The 20,095-nt window shown below is 45.2% G+C and overlaps 1 protein-coding gene across 1 annotated transcript in view; it reads right to left on the bottom strand.

The window, feature by feature from the left end:
* LOC138249399 (olfactory receptor 52P1-like) overlaps positions 1-18,731 on the bottom strand; it is a 40,695-nt gene extending 21,964 nt beyond the window's left edge. The window contains exons 1-3 of the mRNA XM_069203359.1: positions 18,533-18,731; positions 17,827-18,084; positions 621-849 (exon numbers count right to left, since the gene is read on the bottom strand). Of these exons, the coding sequence (XP_069059460.1) occupies positions 621-849; positions 17,827-18,084; positions 18,533-18,731 (686 nt within the window). The remainder of the gene's footprint in view (positions 1-620; positions 850-17,826; positions 18,085-18,532) is intronic.
* Positions 18,732-20,095: the final 1,364 nt, after the last annotated feature.

Below are 20,095 nucleotides of genomic sequence, written 5' to 3'. Positions count from 1 at the left end.
AACCTCTGAGATTGAATTTCTGCCATTTTTGATTTTTGAGGAATGTTGCTCTCTGGGATTGATTGTTGCCAGACTTGTCAGGAAGTGGTAATCCAAGAGGGTGGTGGCCTGCCTGTGATTGGGCAGGGGCACCCCCTGCTTTCCAGCCCAGGAGCAAGGACAAATACAGTAGAGCGGCTCCCACACTTCAGAACCCTACAAGGAACACTTCAAATAAGAAGAATGACTGCCCTTCTGGACGAGGGTCCTGCACCCTGAAGGACTATACAAGCTGCACACTTGGGCTTCACCACTAAAAGGACTTTGCCTGTCTTCAACTGCTTCAAGAAGCGACTCCTTGTTTGCTACAGGCAGAAAATAGCTGACCAGAGTTCCCTGCATCAATCCCTAAAGAAACAGACCGGGTAACCAGTGGTAAGCCAGGTGCATTCTGGAAGTTGGAGTCCTAACCCTCAAGGAGCAACTCAAAGCTTTGGGAACCTTGGGTGAGTTGTGGACTCCTAAAGGACCTTCATAGAGCTTCTGGAAGAAGATCCAGAAGTTTAGAGAAGATTGGAGCACTTTTGGAAAAAAAGCTCAATAAGTGGACCAACCCGAAGTCGTGAATCAAGCCGAGTTACGTCGACTGCGACCTGGCCTGACTTGCAGGTTTGGTCTGCTGAAAAGCTTCGGAGCCCAGACTTCCAGGAATCCACCGGGGCTGGTGGAAAGGTAATCCCATGATGTGGATTCGAAATCGGCTTGTCTGAGTCCGAAGGTAGAATTCTTCACCAAGGTCTCCTGTGATGCGTATCTGAAGAGGGTTCCAGGGAGGTCGGATCCGACTTGTGACCAGTGAAGAAACTCGTCCTGAGAAAGAGACTAAGTCAGAAGGTAAAACTTTGACCGAGGCCTCCTTCTCCCTATAGCTGAGCAGGGCTTCATTGCGGTCAGATTAAAATTTTGACTTTTCCCCTTCTGCTGAATTCTTATACTTTTTCATTTCGTTCCTCACCTTTGGAAGTCAAGTTCCTCCTCCTGAATCGTTTGGGCTTTTGTAAGTCATTGCTCCGTGTGCAACAGACTACCCAGGCAAACAGATTTATTGGATCCAAATGCTCTTGCCAAGTTAGCATTATACTATCTTCTCTACGTTTCATCCTTGGATTCCCTCAGGATTCTGCGCTGTCTTCTGGTGCTAAAAAGGGTGACATTCAAATCCCTGTGTATGGTTCAATCCCTGCATATGGTTTACAAAGCAAGGTTTTTTCTCATGCAGGATTCTCACACAATATAGGAAGGCACAGATGGGTGGCTGTGCCTTCTCAGTGCAAGCAGCAGTGCTGCGGACCGCTGTTCCTCTAGTTCTTCATTTTATTTAAAAACTACTGTTGTTTACCAAAGTACTTAAAACTTTGCTCTATGCCTCTTAATATTTCTCGGTCAAACATATTTTCTTTGAGATGTTTAATTCTGCTCATATAGGTTCCATAAGTGCCACAGGCACACAAAGGGTGACAGGAGGATGTTTGCAGTAGTTTTACCACTGGCAGTTTCTTGGGGTAGCATTTCAACCCAACAACCTTTTGCCCATCATGCCATCTCAGATTAGACACAGCCATATGCAAACAGTACTGACCTTGCTCCAATAGGAACAACCCTGAACAAACTGACAGGATACCTGTGAAGGTAGCAATGCACTTTACAAGTGTAAATACGCTCCTTGCTGGCAGTGGGAAAGGACATGAAAACATCTCCCCGTGATTTCATTGAATTTAGATCTCAGTAGTTCATCACTTGGCTGTTGCTGGCAGTTGCATATTCTCATGTTTAATTTCTCCTCTCATTCTACTCCCTCTCCCTCTTTCCACTATATCTTGTCAACACCTTTTTGCTTCCGCTCACCTTGTGGTTTCTCTTTGTGTCAGCCTCTCTCCTCCTTGAGAATTCACAAACTTCTATTGGTGCTATCACTCTGCCATTTTTGGTAACAGACCAGTGATTCCCAACCCGTGGCCCGGGGACCCCTAAGGTCCTTTAAGCCTACTCAGGTGGCCTGTGATTGCTTACAATATTGAATAATGTTAACTGAATATTAAAGTGCATTTAAATAAAGAAGCGAAATGTACAATTTTAAATTTGAAACTGTTCTGTGAATGTGAAGAAATTTGAGTTCGGAGACTAAACATTAAGCTATTATCCTCAGATTTAGTTGTGAGAGCAGTGTAGGTGCATCATACAGAATAGAGTATGGATGATGAGTGGCCTCAATTAAATTTAAGAACGTTCCAACCCTCCTATTAAAATTACAATTTTGATTTTTGTTATATTTGATTGTGAATTACATAATCACCATTTGTGCACTTGTTTGATGAATACTTGTGTCTGCATTGTTTGTGAATCATTTAGGGTTTTAAATCATTGAAAATACTTAGACCAGGTTCACTGGCTTCCAGTGACAACTCAGTGGGGGTTCTCAATTCCCATAATAATTCAGTTGGGGTACCTGGTTTCCAGTAATGATTAGGAAGGGGTCCTCAAAAGTTAAAAGGTTGACAACCATTGGCATATATCATGTATTGGCAACATTGCCAGGATCCAGTCTACTTCACTTGGAAGCTGCTTTTACATCACAGCAATCTATGAGTCTTTCCTTCACTATTGGGCTCCAGGTCTGGTTCTTGGAACGAATGAGGATGGTGACAACTTTTCTCTGCTGCCTGAGAGATAAGTCACACACGCTAGTGGCATTAGATAAACTGTTGTAAGTCCCTTGGTATTTTAAAACAAAAGTTTTACATAGTATATTTTGTACTGCTTTCTCTGCATCGGAGCAGTGGTCCTCAGACTCCATCATGAACCAGAGACTCTGGTGTCTACCTCTTACTCCAGTTTTTTCTGGGTTCCTAACCTACATATTATTGGGTACCCACTGTTGGAACAAGTGAAATATTAAGATTGTCTACTGTATTTCTGTTAGGAATTAAACTGTTATCACTATAATGCCGAGAATTTCTGGTTCTCGCATTAAAAAAAAAAACTTTCCAAATTTCATTATGTGTAATGCTTTCCTACATGTGAGCTCTGCCTTGCACATCTGAGACAAAAAATTGTGCTACCTGGTCAAACAAGTGTCAGTGTGCTATATAAATCCCAATGATAATGACCTTAACAATAAAGCGGAGGTGGGTGATGGCCGCTGTGCAAGATAAGAGAGCAATGAGTGTGTCGTCAAAGTTTGATTCGCTGGGGTAGTGGTAGGTGCCTGGAACAGCTCTGTGCTACTGCGATGCCTCTGCTCTTAAATGTGGTGCCTTACTACATTACTGGAATGTTGGTAAGAATCCTAGGTAAACAGCTAATTTGTGATGTTGGCAATACCACACTTTGAAAGTAGCAAAAAGGGTCAAAATACAGGCATGTCTGGACAAAGTTCACACTGCCATGGTCAGAGAGGTGTTAAGGCATAGGCATAGTGGCCCCTGTCTCTGGGCCCCACCTTTCGGGGTGCCTCTTGATCAAGCCAGCTCTGTTCTGCAGAGAGTCTTGCTATGATGTCCTTGAATAATTCTTAACCCCTCGGGTGCCCAGAACGTAATGGTTAATGGTTACATCCTCGTTTGCACCACTCGGGTGCTGAGGATGTCACCACTACGTCCTGCTATGGGCCCTCGGGGGAGCGTGCTGGCCAAGCACCCTCCTCCCCTGGGCAGGGATGGAAGGAGAATCACTTCCCCTTTCGCCCCTGCCCCCCGGACATCTCTCTGGTGATGGGGTGCTCACCTTATCAGAGGCTGCCTTCAGCGTGGATCAGAGGAGAAATGCAAAGGCATTTCTCCTCCGATCACATGGAGGGGCGAGAGAGGCATCAATGGAAAGGAAAGGTCTTTCCTTTCCTTTGATGTCTCTCAATGCATTTCTGCTGCCCCATCGTGAAATGCCGACTAGACACTAGGGAGTTTTTTTTTTTTTTTTTATTTACACATTAGGGAAGCAGCCCTCTGGGCAAAGGCCGCTCCCCAGGGAGGCAAATTATTTTTAGGGCAGAAACCGCTAGACACCAGGGATAATTTTTTAAAAAATTGTTTACATGTAAGGAGCGACCTCTTAGGCGTGGGTCGGCAGCCTGGTGTGGACAAATTGTTTTTAGGCCATTTCTGCCCCCCCATGGGGGCAGATCGGCCTATTTTTATTAGGCCAATCTGACCCCACGGGGGACAGAAACCACTAGACCCCATTGATTTTTTGTTTTGCACCAATGTCACTCAAGGGGAGCGACCCCTTAGGCAAGGGTCGCTCTCCTGGGGGGCACATTTATTTTAGCCCATTTCTGCCCCCAAGCCCACTTTTATTTAGGCCAATCTGCCCCCAAGGTGGGCAGAAACCACTAAGCACCAGGGATTTTTTTTTTTTTTTTTTTTTACACATGGGGAGCAACCCTTTAGGCAAGGAACGCTCCCCTGGGGGCAATTTTATTTTAGGCCATTTCTGCCTCCCTTGGGGGCAGATCGTCCTATTTTTATTAGGCCAATTTGCCCCCAAGGGAGGCAGAAACCACTTAGACACCAGGGATTGGGGTGTGTGTGTATGTGTGTGTTTTATTTGGGGGGCAGCCCCTTGGGCAAGGGTCACTCCCCATGGGGGCACATTATTGTTTGCCAAATCGACCTATTTTTGAAAGGCCCATCTGCCCCCAAGGGGGGCAGAAAGCCTACCAGAGACCAGGAAAGATTTTTTTTTTTTAAAAGAGGGTGGGATATGGCCACCCCCCACCCCAAATCAATGGGGCCAAAGTTGTTCTGCCCACCAGTGGGCAGATGGGGCAATTAGCCCCGATTTACTCCCCGGGGTGGGAAATACCTACTAGATGCCAGGGATTAAAAAATAGTGGGGTGGTGGCTACCAATCAGCATGGGCATGCTTATGCCCCCAGCCCAACTGAAGGGGATAACAGTCTTTCAGCTCTCCCACCGCACACTAAAACATCTTATCCCATAGCAAGCAAGAGGACATTTGATTATTTTGTGTTTTGGTTTTACATTTGGGCCATGAGAGCTTGTATAACTCTCGAAATCGTCTAATTCGGAATGATGAGGGCTGCACTTTTTGGACTTTGGGACGCTGCCATGTAGAAAAATCCACAAGACATAGACACATCTGAAAACTAAACATCTGGGTGAGTCCAGGGTGGTGTGCTCCACAAACACCCCGTACCATTTTCTTACTCACAATGCCCTGCAAACCTCTAACTTTGCTGGAAATCACAAATTTTTTTCCACATTTTTGTGATGGACCCTTCCGGAATCTGAAGGAATCCACAAAATTCCTACCACCCAGCATTGTCTCATCTATACTGATAAAAATTCTGTCCCACTTGCCAGCCTAAAAGTGTTTTTTTTCAAACTGCCCTTTTGGACCCGCTTTGGTTCCCCCTCAATTTCGACTTGTTTTTGGCTCTTCCCTGTCACGGGGACTTGTCCCACCTACACAAGTGAGGTCTCATTTTTACTGGTAGACTGAGGGGAACGTTGTGAGGTAGAAAATGTGTCCCGGTGCGTTGATCCCACACCGAAATGTGGGAAAATGTTGATTTTTTTAGGTTGCCCTATATGGCTGCCGAGCCCAGGACCAAAAACGCAGGTGCCTGTGCCCTCTCAAAAACGGGTAGTTTTGTATTTGATCATTTTGATGTGTCCACATAGTGTTTTGGGGCATTTCTTTTCGTGGGCACTAGGCATACCCACACAAGTGAGGTACCATTTTTATCAGGACACTTGGGGAAGTACTGGGTTGAAGGAAATTTGTGGCTCCTCTCAGATTCCAGAATTTTCTATCACCAACATGTGAGGAAAAAGTTTTTTGGGGCCAAATTTTGGGGTTTGCGAAGGATTCTGGGTAACAGAACCTGGTCAAAGCCCATTCTAGATTCCCCTAGGTGTCTAATTTTGAAAAATGCACAGGTTTGGTAGGTTTCCCTAGGTGCCGGCTGAGCTAGGTGCCAAAATCCCCAGCTAGGCACTTTGAAAAAAACAACTCTGTTTTCTCTGGGAAAAGCTTATGTGTCCACCTTGTGTTTTGGGGCATTTCCTGTTGCGGGCACTAGGCCTACCCACACACGTGAGGTACCATTTGTATTAGGAGACTTGGAGGAACGCTGGGTGGAAGTAAATTTGTGGCTCCACTCAGATTCCAGAACTTTCTGTCACCAAAATGTGAGGGAAAAGTGTGTTTTTACCACATTGTGAGGTTTGCAAAGGATTCTGGGTAACAGAACCTAGTGAGAGCCCCACAAGTCACCCCATCCTGGATTCCCCTATGTATCTAGTTTTTGAAAATGCACAGGTTTGGTATGTTTCCTTAGGCACTTTCCAAAAACACGTCAGATTTCAATGTAAAAATGTGATGTGTCCATGTTGCGTTTCCTGTCGCAGGCATGAGGCCTATCCACGCAACTGAGGTACCATTTTTATTGGGAGACTTGGGGGAACACAGAATAGAAGAACAAGTGTTCTTGCCTCTTGACTTTCTCTACACTTTTTCATTCCAAATGTAAGACAGTGTGTAAAAAAGACATCTATTTGAGAAATACCCTGCAATTCACATGCTAGTACGGGGACCTGGAATACAGAGATATGCAAATAACCACTGCTTCTCAACTTCTTGTCTTTTGCCCATTTTGGAAATATAAAGGTTCCCATGGTACCTATTTTTCACTCTTTATATTTCACCAAATGAATTGCTGTATACCCGGTATACAACGAAAACCCACTGTAAGGTGCATCTCATTTATTGGCTCTGGCTACCTAAGGTTCTTGATGAACCTACAAGCCCTAGATATCCCTACAACCGGAGGAGTCCAGCAGACATAATGGTATATTGCTTTTGAAAATCTGTCATAGAGGAAAAAGATGGAGAAAAATGGCAATTTTTTCAGCTCAATTTCAATATTTTTTAATTTTACCTGTTATTTTCTGTAGGAAAACCTTGTCGGATCTACACAAATGACCCCTTGCTGAATGCAGAATTTTGTCTACTTTTCAGAAATGTTTAGCTGTCTGGGATCCAGCATTGGTTTCATATCCATTTCTGTCACTAACTGGAAGGAGACTAAGGGGGCCATTCTGACCCTGGCGGTCCAAGACCGCCAGGGCCGCAAATGACGGAAGCACCGCCAACAGGCTGGCGGTGCTTCCCTGCCCATTCTGACCGAAGCGGGAAAGCCGCGGTCAGAAAACCGGGTCCGGCAGTTTCCCGCCGGATTTCCCCCGGCTGGGCGAATCCGCCAGGGCAGAGCTGCAAGCAGCGCTGCCCAGGGGATTCTGACCCCCTTCCCGCCAGCCTGTTTCTGGCGATTTTCACCGCCAGGAACAGGCTGGCGGGAACGGGTGTCCTGGGGCCCCCTAACAGGGCCCCAGCCTGCTTTTTACTGTCTGCATAGCAGACAGTGAGAAGCGCGACGGGTGCAACTGTACCCGTCGCACACCTGCAACACCGCCGGCTCCATTCGGAGCCGGCTTCAGTGTTGCAGGCCCCTTTCCCGCTGGGCCGGCGGGCGCTACCTTGGGGAGAAGCGGTGGTCTTACCGCCAACAGGCTGGCGGTATAAAAAATTGAATCATGACCATGGCGGTTACAGCCATGGTCATCTGCCACTTCTCCGAACTGACCGTCAGGGCGGAGACGACCGCTGGGCTGGAGACAAGACCGCTGGCGGTATCATGACCCGGCTGACTGTCATGGATTTCATGGGGTTCGGAACCGCCATGAAATACATGGCGGTAAGCACTATCTGTGCCAGGGAATTCCTTGTCAACATAACACCGCCACGTCGAATCACGTAACGTGATTCGGTGGGCGGTGTTCTGTTGACGGGGCGGTGGAGGTGGAGCAACCTCCACTTCCTCGCCGACCGTCAGTATGGCTGCTGGCGGCTCTCCGTCAGAAAAGGACGGTGGGCTGCCAGCAGTCATAATTCGCTGAGCGGAAAACCACCAGCACTGGCGGCCTTCAACACAGCGGTCCCTCAGCGGTCTTGTGAAAAGACCGCTGAGGTTGAAATGACCCCCAAAGAGTTTTATCTCATCTAGCTAAGCTGGCTCCTGATATTGTATTATTACAAGAAACACATCTTGATGAAACAGAAGCCTTGAAATGTAAATGTACTTGGGTTGGTCATGTACTTGTATCCCTTGCTGACAATAAGAAAAATGGTACTATTATGTTATGTGATAAACACATTTTATTCAATTACCCATGGTTTACTCACTAGATTAGATCATATATTCCTATCCAAACCTATGACACAACATATAATTCAATCCTTTATTGGCCCTAAGGTACTTTCAGACCATGCCATGGTGGTTACGGATTTGGACTTGGCTCCCCCAAATATTAAATCTTGTAGATGGCGCTTTAATAACTCTTTACTAACTGATCTACAATTCTCTAAATCATTTCTTTCATTTATGTCTGAAATGTTTAAGATTATTGATGTCCCTAATTTGTCACCCTCTCTTATTTGGGACTTGTTTAAAGCAAATGCTAGGGACTTTATAATAGATTATTCTTCCAAAGAAAGAAAGCTTTGTGTTAAAGACTATCAAACATTAGGAATTTGGAAGCGTAATACTTTACATCTAAATCACATACTGATTTAAATAATTTTCTTAAAGCTAAGTTCCAGTTTAATACTCTTTCTACTGAAGAAGCCTCTTCTATTTTGTTAAAAAGCAATGCATGCTGTTATGGAGGTAGAAATAAAGTTGGCAAATTGTTAGCTAATTATCTTAAAGTTAGAAAACAGCGATTTTAAATTGATTTGATAACTTAGTCAGATGGTACTATACCGAAGAAACATGATGATTTTTTTGACATTTGTTAATTTTTATAAGGCATTATATACTTCAGAAACTTAGACACATCATTCTCAAATTGATGAATATTTAGTGCACACTCCTACTTCTAATTCTTCTAATCTAGGTGTTGCCTCTTTAGAAACAGATAGCTCAGATACCGAAATTTTACAAGCTGTAAATACATTAAAAAAAGGCAAAACACATAGCCTAGATTGTTTTACTGTGGGATTTTATTTACATTTTTCACATATCCTCATTCCTCATTTATTCTTTTTATGTAGTTATTTTATCACATCTGGGTAAACTTCAGGCACTTTTCAAAAAGCTACAATATGTTTAATACCTAAAGACGAGAAGGACTCTACACTGTGTAAGAACAATGTAACTATTTCCTTGATTAATGTTGATTATAACATTTTTGCAAACTACTAGCAAGAAGATTAGAATCTGTTCTTCCACAACTTGTTGGAAAGGAACAGTCGTGTTTTATAAAAAGTTGGTTAGCATCTGATAATAGCAGATAATTCCTTAATGTTCTCAAGAAAGACTCTTTTCTTAACAAATCAATAGCTGCATAACTATTGATGTAGAAAAATCATTTGATAGAATTAACTGGGATTTAATGACTAAAACTTTATCCTGGCATGACTTGGTCCTAAAATTATTTCTCTTATGGCTCTTTTATATAATTCTCCACAAGCTTCAGTGCTGGTTAATGGTACAGTTTCTTCCTACTTTTCTCTTCAACACGGTGTTCAACAAAGTTGTCCTCTTTTGCCTTTATTATTTTTGATATCTCTTGACCCCTTCTTCATTCATATTCATCTTAATTGTAATCTTTCTGGTTTTCCATATGGCCATAAACAGTTAAAACTTGTGGCATGTGCAGAGGACATTGTTCTTTTTATTTCATTTCTTCCCCTGAAAAATCTTGTCCTGCTTTATTAAATGAAATAGATCTCTTTTCCCAGGTCTCTGGTTATAAAATGAATAGAGGTAAAACAGAAGTCCTTCCACTCAATAAATTTACTTTTAAACATTCTTTTATTGATTCTGCTTTTCAGTGTGCTTTCTTATTTAAGATTAAGGGTGTCATTTTGAATTTGGAGGATGTAAAAGGCCATCCACCAAACTCCTGCAGTCAGGTTTCCCCCAGTGCGGCCACATTCCCTTGGGCCCCATCAAGAGTCCCCGCTGGGTCAGCAGGTTGAAACTGTGTTTCCGCCTACAGGCCCAGCGGGGAACAGCCTACAACATTGTCGCCGGCTCATAATTGAGCTGGTGGCAAAGTTGTGGTGCATAGCGTGCACCAGCACCCGTTGCGCTGTTCACTGTCTGTAAGGCAGACAGTGAATTGCGTGATGGGGCTGGCCATGGAGGCCCCTGCACTGTCCATGCCAAGTGCCCCCTACACCCTATCCCCACCAGCCTTTACATGGCAGTGCTACCTCCCTGTAAATGCTAGTGGAGAGGAGGGTCATAATCCCCAGGGCGGCGCTGCTTCAAGTGCAGCCCTGGTGGATTAGGACTGCCAGCACTGCCAGCCCTTCCTGTGGAGGAAAACTGGTGGTGCTGGTGGTCCAACCATGGCGCAACTGCCTTGGTCATAATGTGGCTGTCAGACCGCAGCCAAAGTGGTCGAACCCCTAAGTATTTAGGCATTTGGTTTACTTCTACTGATAAAGTAACAACTGCAATTAATTTTAAAGAACTTTGTCACAAAATTGAGCTCCCAGAATACTTTTTATTTATCTTGGTGGGGGTGTTTGGATTCTATTAAAATGATGATATCCTTTATTTTACATACTATTTTTATGCTACCGGTATCTATTATGAATATTATTTTTAAACAAATTAATTCTATATTGCCCAAATATTTATGGAAAAATAAAAAAGCAAGAATGTCTCTTGCTTGTTTGCACAAATTGAAAGCTGTTAGTGGGGTGAATTATGATAAATATCATACTGCTTTTGGGATATATCATGCTTCTTTTTGGTTTCTGAATCTGTTCACTCCTTTTCTCCGTTATGGCTCCGAATTGAGTCAACCTTGTTGAACCTCTTTAAGACGAAAGAGACTCTGGGCCTCATTATGACTTTGGCGGTCTTTTCAGAGAACCGCCGTAGTGGCGGCCGCCAAAAGACCAGCAGGTTGGTGGTCATCCATTAAGAGACACACACTGAAGACCGCCACTAAACAGCCACAAATCTGACACCATCAGGACACAGGTGGCGGGCAAGAGGCGGTTCCACCACCCGCACCACCAGCCCGACAACTTACCACCCACCAGAATATGACCCACAAATCAGCACAGTGGTACCACTGTGGTGGAAATCCTTTGGCCGTGCTACACGCCACAAACTCAATTTCACCTCAGACAGAATTCACAATTCAAAGGCGATGACTTGAGGGTCATGGTCGATGAAATTGTCAGAGTAGAGCCCCAACTGTTTGGAGCACAGGTCTAGCAAACATCCATTGCCAGAAAAATGTAGTTGTAGTAGGGAATTGTCGACAGGGTCAACTCAATAGGCAGCAATCCCTGCACAAGGGCAGGCATCAGGAAGAGGTGGAACGACCCTACGGGGGAAGGTGCATATCATGACATAACACCACCAGATTGTCATGCAGAAGACTGGCGGTTGACCCTGCCTCCTCCCCCAGAGTTCACATCATGGGAGGAGAAGGTCTTGGACATCCTGCACCCAGAGGGCCTGACTGGAATACCCAGAGGACTGGACTCTGGTAAGTAACTAACACTCCCCTGGCACACATTCATCCTGTCCAGCATGCTTCCACACCACCCAAACACTCCCCAATTCATTCAATCTCCCACTACACCTCCCACCTAATCACCCAGTGGCCCTCTCCTGCATGCCACACCATGACCCAGCCCCAATGCCCACACAGTCCCAGGCAATTGCTCGTTCAGCAGTGCCAATAACAATCATTATGACTCCCACAATGCACTAGCCCATCTACATTCAAAACCCGCTATGTCCATTCCACAGCACATCTTTTGTATGTATGACTATTGCACTAGCTACACCAACTGGATGCTCTGATGAGGACCACTACATGGCAATGACAGCTATGCAAAGTCAGTACACAATGTCAAACAAGACCAAACACAGCCACAGCACTGTCACCAAACCTAATGGCCACTTATTCAGATCTGTGTGGTCTGGGAGCAGAGTTGTCTTCAATGTCATGGATATGTTATAGAGAGCATGGTCTGGTCATGTGTTGTTACAGTAGTGGCCACAAGTATTTCGTTCAGTCAGCTGGACATCCAATGGGTGATAGGGGCATAGAGAGGTATGATGTGTATTCAGGCATACAATTGATACTGCACCTAGGGCATGCTGTGGCAGAAGAAATAGCTTTGGTAGTCATCATGTGGGTGACTCCAGTTATGCTGTCCAACTTAGATGGTATAGGTGAGGGTTGCAATACAAGGGTGGGTAGTTGGGACATGTTGTGACATGATGTAGGTAATGTATATTGGCACCTGTGATGGCCTAGCCAGGATTATTATTGTCACAGATGTGCTTGTTAAACAGTGTGTATGAGAGCTATATGTTAACCCTTTTTCACCCTATCTCTCTCTGCCTCTCCCTCCCCCTCTCTCCATTTATGTACATCAGCATTGTTAGGTGAAGGAAAATGGGCACAGGCAAGTGGGGAAGCAGCAGCCCACAGGACCCAGAAACCTGGAACCAGCAAGAGCATGAGATAGAGGGTGAGAGGAGTGCCACGGAGGAGACCAGATCTAACACCTCTTCTTCAGAATCCTCTTCCAGTGCACACTCCCTTGCGGTGGCGAACCCATCTGGGACAACCCCAGCACCATCTTTGTCTGCCACTCCCCTTACTAGCAACGCCCTCCCTGTAGCTCCACACCCAGTTGCCCATGCCCAATCACCCATGAGGGTGGGCATCTCTGCTGCAGGCACCGCTGCCCCTGCCCCAGTCAGCCCTGCTTCCCTCAGTGAGGAGGCTATTGACTTCCTGAGGTGAATCTCTGTGGGTCAGTCCACCATTGTAAATGCCATCCAGGGACTGGCAGCTCAAGTCCAACAGAGCAATGTGTTCCTGGAGGGCATTGACTGTGCCCTGACTGGCCTCCAGAGATCCTTTCAGGCTCTGGCCTCCTCACTGATAGCAACCAGTCTCCCTTTGTCTACCCTCCCCCTCCACCTACCTCTTCCCAATCCCAAACCCCTTTCCCCAAACCCATCAAAAGCACACATACACACACATACATGTATTCACCTCACAGGCAATGATATAACTGACAAGCACAAGCACAACAAGACCCAGTACCATCATGCACACAAACAACACCCACCTGCAGACACAACATCCACTACCTACACAGACTCCCCCACCACCTCCTCCTTCATAGACATTACACCTGACACACCTGCAGCCACTACACTATCATTCACGGATCCATCCATAAAACCTGTCTTACTCACAGTCACCACAATATCAGACCTGTAGACATCGACCCCAGTCACCCCATCTGCACCCACCCCAAAGACAGACACCCCCACATGCAGCATATTTACCATACCTGTAGACATCACCCCAACAGACAGTCACCCATCCAGCATAGGATCTCCCTGCACCTCCTCCCCCCTCCTCCCAAGACACCTAAACGCCCACACTCACCCACCCAACAGACACCAAGCACCCACAAGCATTCCTCGCACGCACTTGCACCCAAGACATCCAAACCGACACATCTTACAACCACTCCCTCTCCCTCCACTCCCAAACCCTTTTGCCATGACTGTCCCCTGTGTCAAAAGAGCATTTCCACACAGAGTTTTCCTTGTTCCCTACTCCTCTCCCACCCCGTGATGCTCCTAAGCATTCTCCCTCCCTCCTCAAGTCTAGCACTTCCACCTCCAAGTCCTCCCCTGCCTCCCCCTTCTAGTCCCATGCTCCTTCCCTTCCCAAGCCAAGGCCCAAGGACCCACCTCCAAAACCCAAGCCCAAGCCCAAGGACCCCGTCTCAAACTCAAGCCAAAAACCCTCCCTCAACCCCTCTACTCCCTGAGGTGCCTGCATGCCCCCTTGATGCCCCTACCATGTGGAGGTCATTTTGCAAACAGGAGTCAAGTTGGGGCATTCTAAGGTGCGTTTGTGCCTTTGACACTTTGGACTTTGGACTGGCCGTTGGCCTTTTATTTGTACATAGTTTTCTTTTTATGTGTTTTAATTTATCAATACATCTGGACCAACATGTTGTTGGATTCAATGTTTACATACTTGTCTTGCCTTTCTTTCAACATGGCAGTTTGATGTTTGTGGTCTTTGGTTTGTGTGTGTGTGACATGTGTGTGTTTGTTGTGCCAGCTGTTGTGCCTGGGTTGCATTGGTGTGTGTGTGTGGGGCCCTTCCATTTGTCCCTCTGTCATTGCTTTGTAATGTGTGTAAGATATGATTGTGTTTGTTACATACATGTATGTAGCACAATTGTGTATTGCTTGTGTAGAGGTGTGTAATGGTGGTGTTGGGTGCCCTTCTGTGGTTGTTGTGTGGACGTCCATGTGTGTGGTGATGGCTATGTCATATGCATTGTGCGTGGTGTTAGCGTGTTGTGACATATGCTTCATTGTATGGCTGTGTGATTGTGTTTATTGGTTGTCTGGTGTTTTTATGTGTTGTTGTTAGTTGTGTTGTTGGTGTGAATCGGTGCTGTTGTGGATGGTTGTGTTAGACAGGGCTGGTGCTGTGTCTGCAGGTTGGTGTGTGTTTGGTGCGTGTGTGTTGGCTGTGGTGTGTCTAGTACAGGTGTGCAAGTGTGTAGTATGGGTGTGTGTGTGTACGTTCATACGGGTATGTGGTTACATGTGTGTGTCGCTGTCAAAAGCTGCCCCGAATGTGTATGTTATATGTGCGCGTGTAGTATGGGTATTCCCTACAGTGTCAGGCAGGTATGTGTACTCACAGTTGTTTTCTTCATCGTCGTCACTGGTTTTGGAGTTGTTGTGCAAGCAGGAGCAGTGGGAGGACTTCAAGTTCAGGTTCCATGGTGTCTCCAGTCATGTATGTGTCCCAGAAGGTGAATGTTCCCTTTTATAGATTTGGTTTCCGCCAGGGTTTTCATGGTAGTATGACCGCGTGGGAAACCTTGGTGGTGTGTAGCCTCGTAATATGTTCAGTGAGAACATGGTACCCTCGGCCTGAAAGTGCCTTCCGCCACGTGGCAGCATGTCCGCACTTGAGCTACTGGCAATAGTTTCCTTATTATGTTGGGATGACCACCATGGTCATATTTTGGTGGACTTCACCGCTGGCTCATTGGCGGTATGACCACCACCGCCAACATGGCAGTCCGGAGACCGGCAAACTCGTGATGACCTCCTCTACCTTTTACATTGAACTGTTCTCTTGTTTTTACTCAAGTATACGCATTCTTTATTGTCACTAAACATTTATTAACTCCTTCTATTTTCCTTTCTAAATCTCTATGGTATAATAATCTTGGAAAAATTAACAATAGGTCTATTTTTTTGCATGCTTGGAGGTCTAAAGGTATTATATGGATCAAACAACTTTTTGACTGGAATGTTCCTCTCTCTTTTCCTCAATTTCAACAGAAATGTAAATGCCCCTCTTCATTCCAAAATCGTTTCACTCAACTACTTCATGCAGTTTTGGACACTTTGTTTTAAATTCAAACTGATCTTACTACCATCTTCCATCCTTCTACATTAAGGGCTACATGTACGAAAGTTTTGTGAGTCACAAATTGGTCACAGCGCTATTTGCGACCGGGCAAAAAGCAAAATGGTATGTTCCAATGCCATTTCGGAGTTCCAAATAGTGATGCGACCAATTATCGACTCGCAAAATTTGCGACTTGAGATTGCGACTTGTAATAACGAAATCGCAATTTGAGACTCGCAAATTGAATGTACAAGGTAGTTGCAAATTGCAAATAGTCGCAAAAAGACAGTTTTGCACATCCAGATTAGCACTGATTACAAACAGGTGTTAACCAGAACCAAAGTATAAAATCAGACCCAGAAGGCATCTGGATTTCTCAAAATGTCTGCACTCTACGTGATTGCGTGGAGGAGGAGAGTCCAGGCTGACCAGCAGAAGAGGAGGAGGCAGAGACAGAAGAGGTTTACAGAACCAGGCAGTCTACATTTCAACAGACTGAGGAGGAAATATATGACAAATACAAACTGAACAGTGCAGTTATCTTAGAGATAATTGAACTGCTGAAACCGCAAATAGAACGCCAGACTTTGCGCAGCTGCTCCATCCCCACACATGTGCAAGTGCTCTGCTCACTGCACCTCTTGGCCTTGGGTAGCTATCAGTGGGTGATTGCTGTTGCTGGTGGGGTGTCCCAAAGTGCTCTGTCACGATTCTTTAGACGGTTATTAGATGCCATACTCGCACACAGGTCCACATACATATGCCTTCCCAGGAATGAGGAGGAAATTCACAACACAAAGTTGGACTTCTACAGAATTGCCAACTTTCCCCATGTAATACAGTGAGTGGACGGCACACATATACCCATTTGCCCACCTACAAATCTGGAATATGTGTTCCGCAATAGGAAATTTACTCACTCCCTCAACATCCAGGTGGTATGTGATGCCCATAATGTAATAACTGACATAGTGGCTAAATTTCCAGGGTGTACACATGATGCATACATATTCAGGCACAGTGGGATACACCAATGCCTAGAACGTGGGGAGTTTGGTGAAGGATATTTATTGTGTACTGTTCAGTACACACCGATGTCTTACATACATGTCACTGCAGAACCAAGTAAAGCCATGCTCATATCTGCTGTTTTGTTACACAGGTGACAGTGCATATGCTCCAAGGCGATGGATACTCACCCCATACCTAACACCTGCCAATCAGACTGAGAGGCGCTACAACATTGGACATCAGCGAACCAGAACGGTGATTGAGAGGACCTTTGGCACGTTGAAGTCATGTTTTAGATGACTGCACAAAAGTGGAGGGGCACTCCAGCATGCTCCAGAGACTGCATGCAAGATTGTGGCAACGTGTGCCATCCTACACAACATAGCAACCAGACGTGGGCTACATCTCACCCTAGATGACACAGATTTGGAAGATGAGGAGAAAGAGCCACCACAACGCCAGCCTGGGGATGGTAGCATCTCAATGGAGGACAGACAGAGACGGGACCACATTGCAACTCACTATTTTAGCAGGTACGTGGCAACCATTACGGCAGACACAAATGTAAGCCAGGTTGTGCAAGAACAAAAATTCCCTTTAATGCCAGGAGTGTAATGATGAACTGTTGACGTCTAAACAGCAATAGAAATGTAAAATGTTACAATGTCCACAACATTTACATCATGTGCCTCATGCAATTCCCAGATTAGGAAATTCACACCCTCCTGTGACTACGGCCACCATGTCCCAATCCTGGTTGGTCACCTGATGTTTGGTGGGCACTGCTACTCCGTAGGATGAGTGCATCTGAGGCAGAAACACTGCTAACACTGAAGATGCCATCACTATCGCCAATGCCCCTTGCTGCCTGGGTGGTCTGTATTAGGTCCACTTTATGACTGATGCGCCCTAGTCCCCTTGCTACATCACCGGCAAAATGCCCAAGTTCCACCTGTAGTGTTACAGTGCACCTGGACAGGCAGGTAGTAGTGGTTGCAAGGCGGCCAATCGACTGACTCAGCCTGTTCAAACGGGCAGCAGTGTTGCGCTCTCTGTGCTTTGCATGGGCCCTATCCGCCACCATTTCTCTGCACAGGTCATTGATGGCGGTGGTGAGGTTTGCCATGTTGTTGTTCATGGTGGTGAAATGTGAGTCCACATTGGCACATTGAGAGGGTCTGTTGCAGTCTGTAGAGGTTTCTGTTCATGACCGGCATCTGTTTATTTTGCAGGCAGTGACTGCTCAGTAAGGATGCCTCCAGTCCTAGCAACTGTTCCCCTGTGACATCCTCCTCACCTGTTGACTGTGCTTGATGTCCCCATCTCCGCCCAGACCCAGCTGGCCTATGTGGCTGACTTACACTCATCTGTGGCCCCGGTGTCAGGTTGTCTGTCTCAGTGTCCACATCAGTTTCCTCAGTGGTATCACGTGCATAGTGGACAAGTGGTGTTGTCATGCACTCCCCTGCTGATACGCTGGCTGCCTCATCTGCGGTGAAGGTGGCAGATTCATCTCCTTGCACAGTAGGGTCATCAGTGGGTACTTGTGGGAGACCTGTGGGACACAGGGGATACATTGTTATTGCCTCTCATATACGTGGTGTATCAAAAAAAATATTCCTCAAAAGTTGGACTACTCTTCTACATGGCCCATAATGCATTGTTACGTAGGTTGCAATATAGGCATGGAACAAATTTAGATTATGCATGCTTTTGTGTACTGTGGTTGTGTGCATGGTGCATTGAACGGTGTGAATAAGTAAGATTTGCTACTTTCTTTTGGATGTCCCCAGTGCAGAACTGTCCAGGTCCCCAATTCCAACAACAGCCTCCGGCTCCAGGGTGGTCTCCACAGTGCTCTCAATGGCTGTAGAAGATGGTACTGTGGATGGTCCTCCACCAGTTCAGTTTGCCTCCCCCATCCACTCTGCCACCTTTTCTTTGGTCCTGGACCTGAGGTCATACCACCTTTTGCGGACCTCATCGATTGTGCGATGGCTGACTCCAATCGCATTTATCTTGTTCTGAATGTCCAGCCAGATCTTTATTTTTCTGAGTGTCAGGGACACTCATCGCTGCCTTGCCAAATAGGACTTCATGGTGCAGGCAACACTCCTCAGTCAGGACCTCCAGCTCCTTATCAGAAAACTTCAGTTTCCTCTTCCTCCCTGCAGTGGGTGTCTCCTTGTTCTGGGCAGCCATGGCTGCAGTTGCTCATCTCACCTGGGTGTGCCTCTGTTGTGTGTGCCAGGTAGACTCCTCCCAGTTCCATGGGGGGTACTTCCTGGTAGTGATGTCATCACTCAGAACCAGGAAGTGTGTTTTCTTCTGTTTTATTTGGCACCCTCACGCAAATTGTGACACAGTCGCAATTTGCGAGTCCCGGCCACACCCTTCTGCAATTTGCAAAATCGCAATTTTTGATTTCGCAAATTGCGATTCGACTCCGCAGCGAATCGCAAACTGGAATAGAGAGACGTACTTGCATCCCGTTTTTGAGTCACTCTGACTCGCAATTTGCTTTACTTGTCTCTGGCCCTAAAGCTTCCAGTATTTATAACGCTTTATTATATCCTAATACATGAAGAGCCAAGTCTACATCTGAACTCTTATTGGAAAAGGATGTGGGAGTTAATTACGATGTTATCTTTTGGAATAAGATTCGAACACATATTTTAAAAATTTCTAGAGCAGTTAATATCACGCAAACTTTATTTTTTATTTATCATAGACTATACTTTACACCCCGTCAATGTTCGAAATTTTCACCCTCTAATTTACCTAAATGCTGGTCCAGTGACTTTTCACCAGCAGGTCTAATGCATTTGTTTTTTGGTGTCCTAAAACGCTATCTTTTTGGCACAAAATACGCTCACGACTTACTCAAATATTCCATATTTTTGGGTACTCTGTCTAATGAGTTATTTTACAATGTGTTAGGAAATTATTTGATATTTTCCTGGCTATTGCCTTTCAACAAATTCTGTATCACTGGAAATGTTTGTCTAAATTATAAATATTGCATGATGTGATAGTGTCTTGTCTCACCATAAACTAGATACTTTGTTTTTGCATCAATGTTCTAAAGATCAGGGTGCTCATATTTTATGGCTACCATTAACCAGTTTTTTCATAAGATAGATCATTTTGCAGCTGAGACTGACTGTATGTTGTCAGAGAATTCATTGTCATTTAGTTTGTAGTCATACTCACTGAATTGTTTGTTATCTTTTACTATATAGGTTCGATTTTGAAATCTCTTTTAATGCATTTTAAATATGAGCTCTCATTTGTATTTATAAGATTAGTGCTTCACTATCTTTCCTAACCTTCAATTCTCTGAATTTTCCCCACAAACATTTCTAAAGATTCAACTGTATTTTTCAGCGTTTTCATTTATGCTGTTTAATAAGAAGATAAAGATGTTAGGATTTTCTATGTTTTTCAATATAACTAAAAATAGTATTTTAAACTCTTCGTGGCGGGCCACGACCAGTGGCTGACGCCAAGGAGGGTTTTTTAAAAATCCTCCAGTGCTCATACCGGAGGATTTTTAAAAAATGTAA

Source organism: Pleurodeles waltl, chromosome 8 (assembly GCF_031143425.1).
Source record: "Pleurodeles waltl isolate 20211129_DDA chromosome 8, aPleWal1.hap1.20221129, whole genome shotgun sequence".
In the NCBI taxonomy this organism is placed as follows: domain Eukaryota; kingdom Metazoa; phylum Chordata; class Amphibia; order Caudata; family Salamandridae; genus Pleurodeles; species Pleurodeles waltl.
The sequence above is the reverse complement of the archived record's forward strand: the minus strand, read 5'-3'. Positions and strand labels throughout refer to the sequence as shown.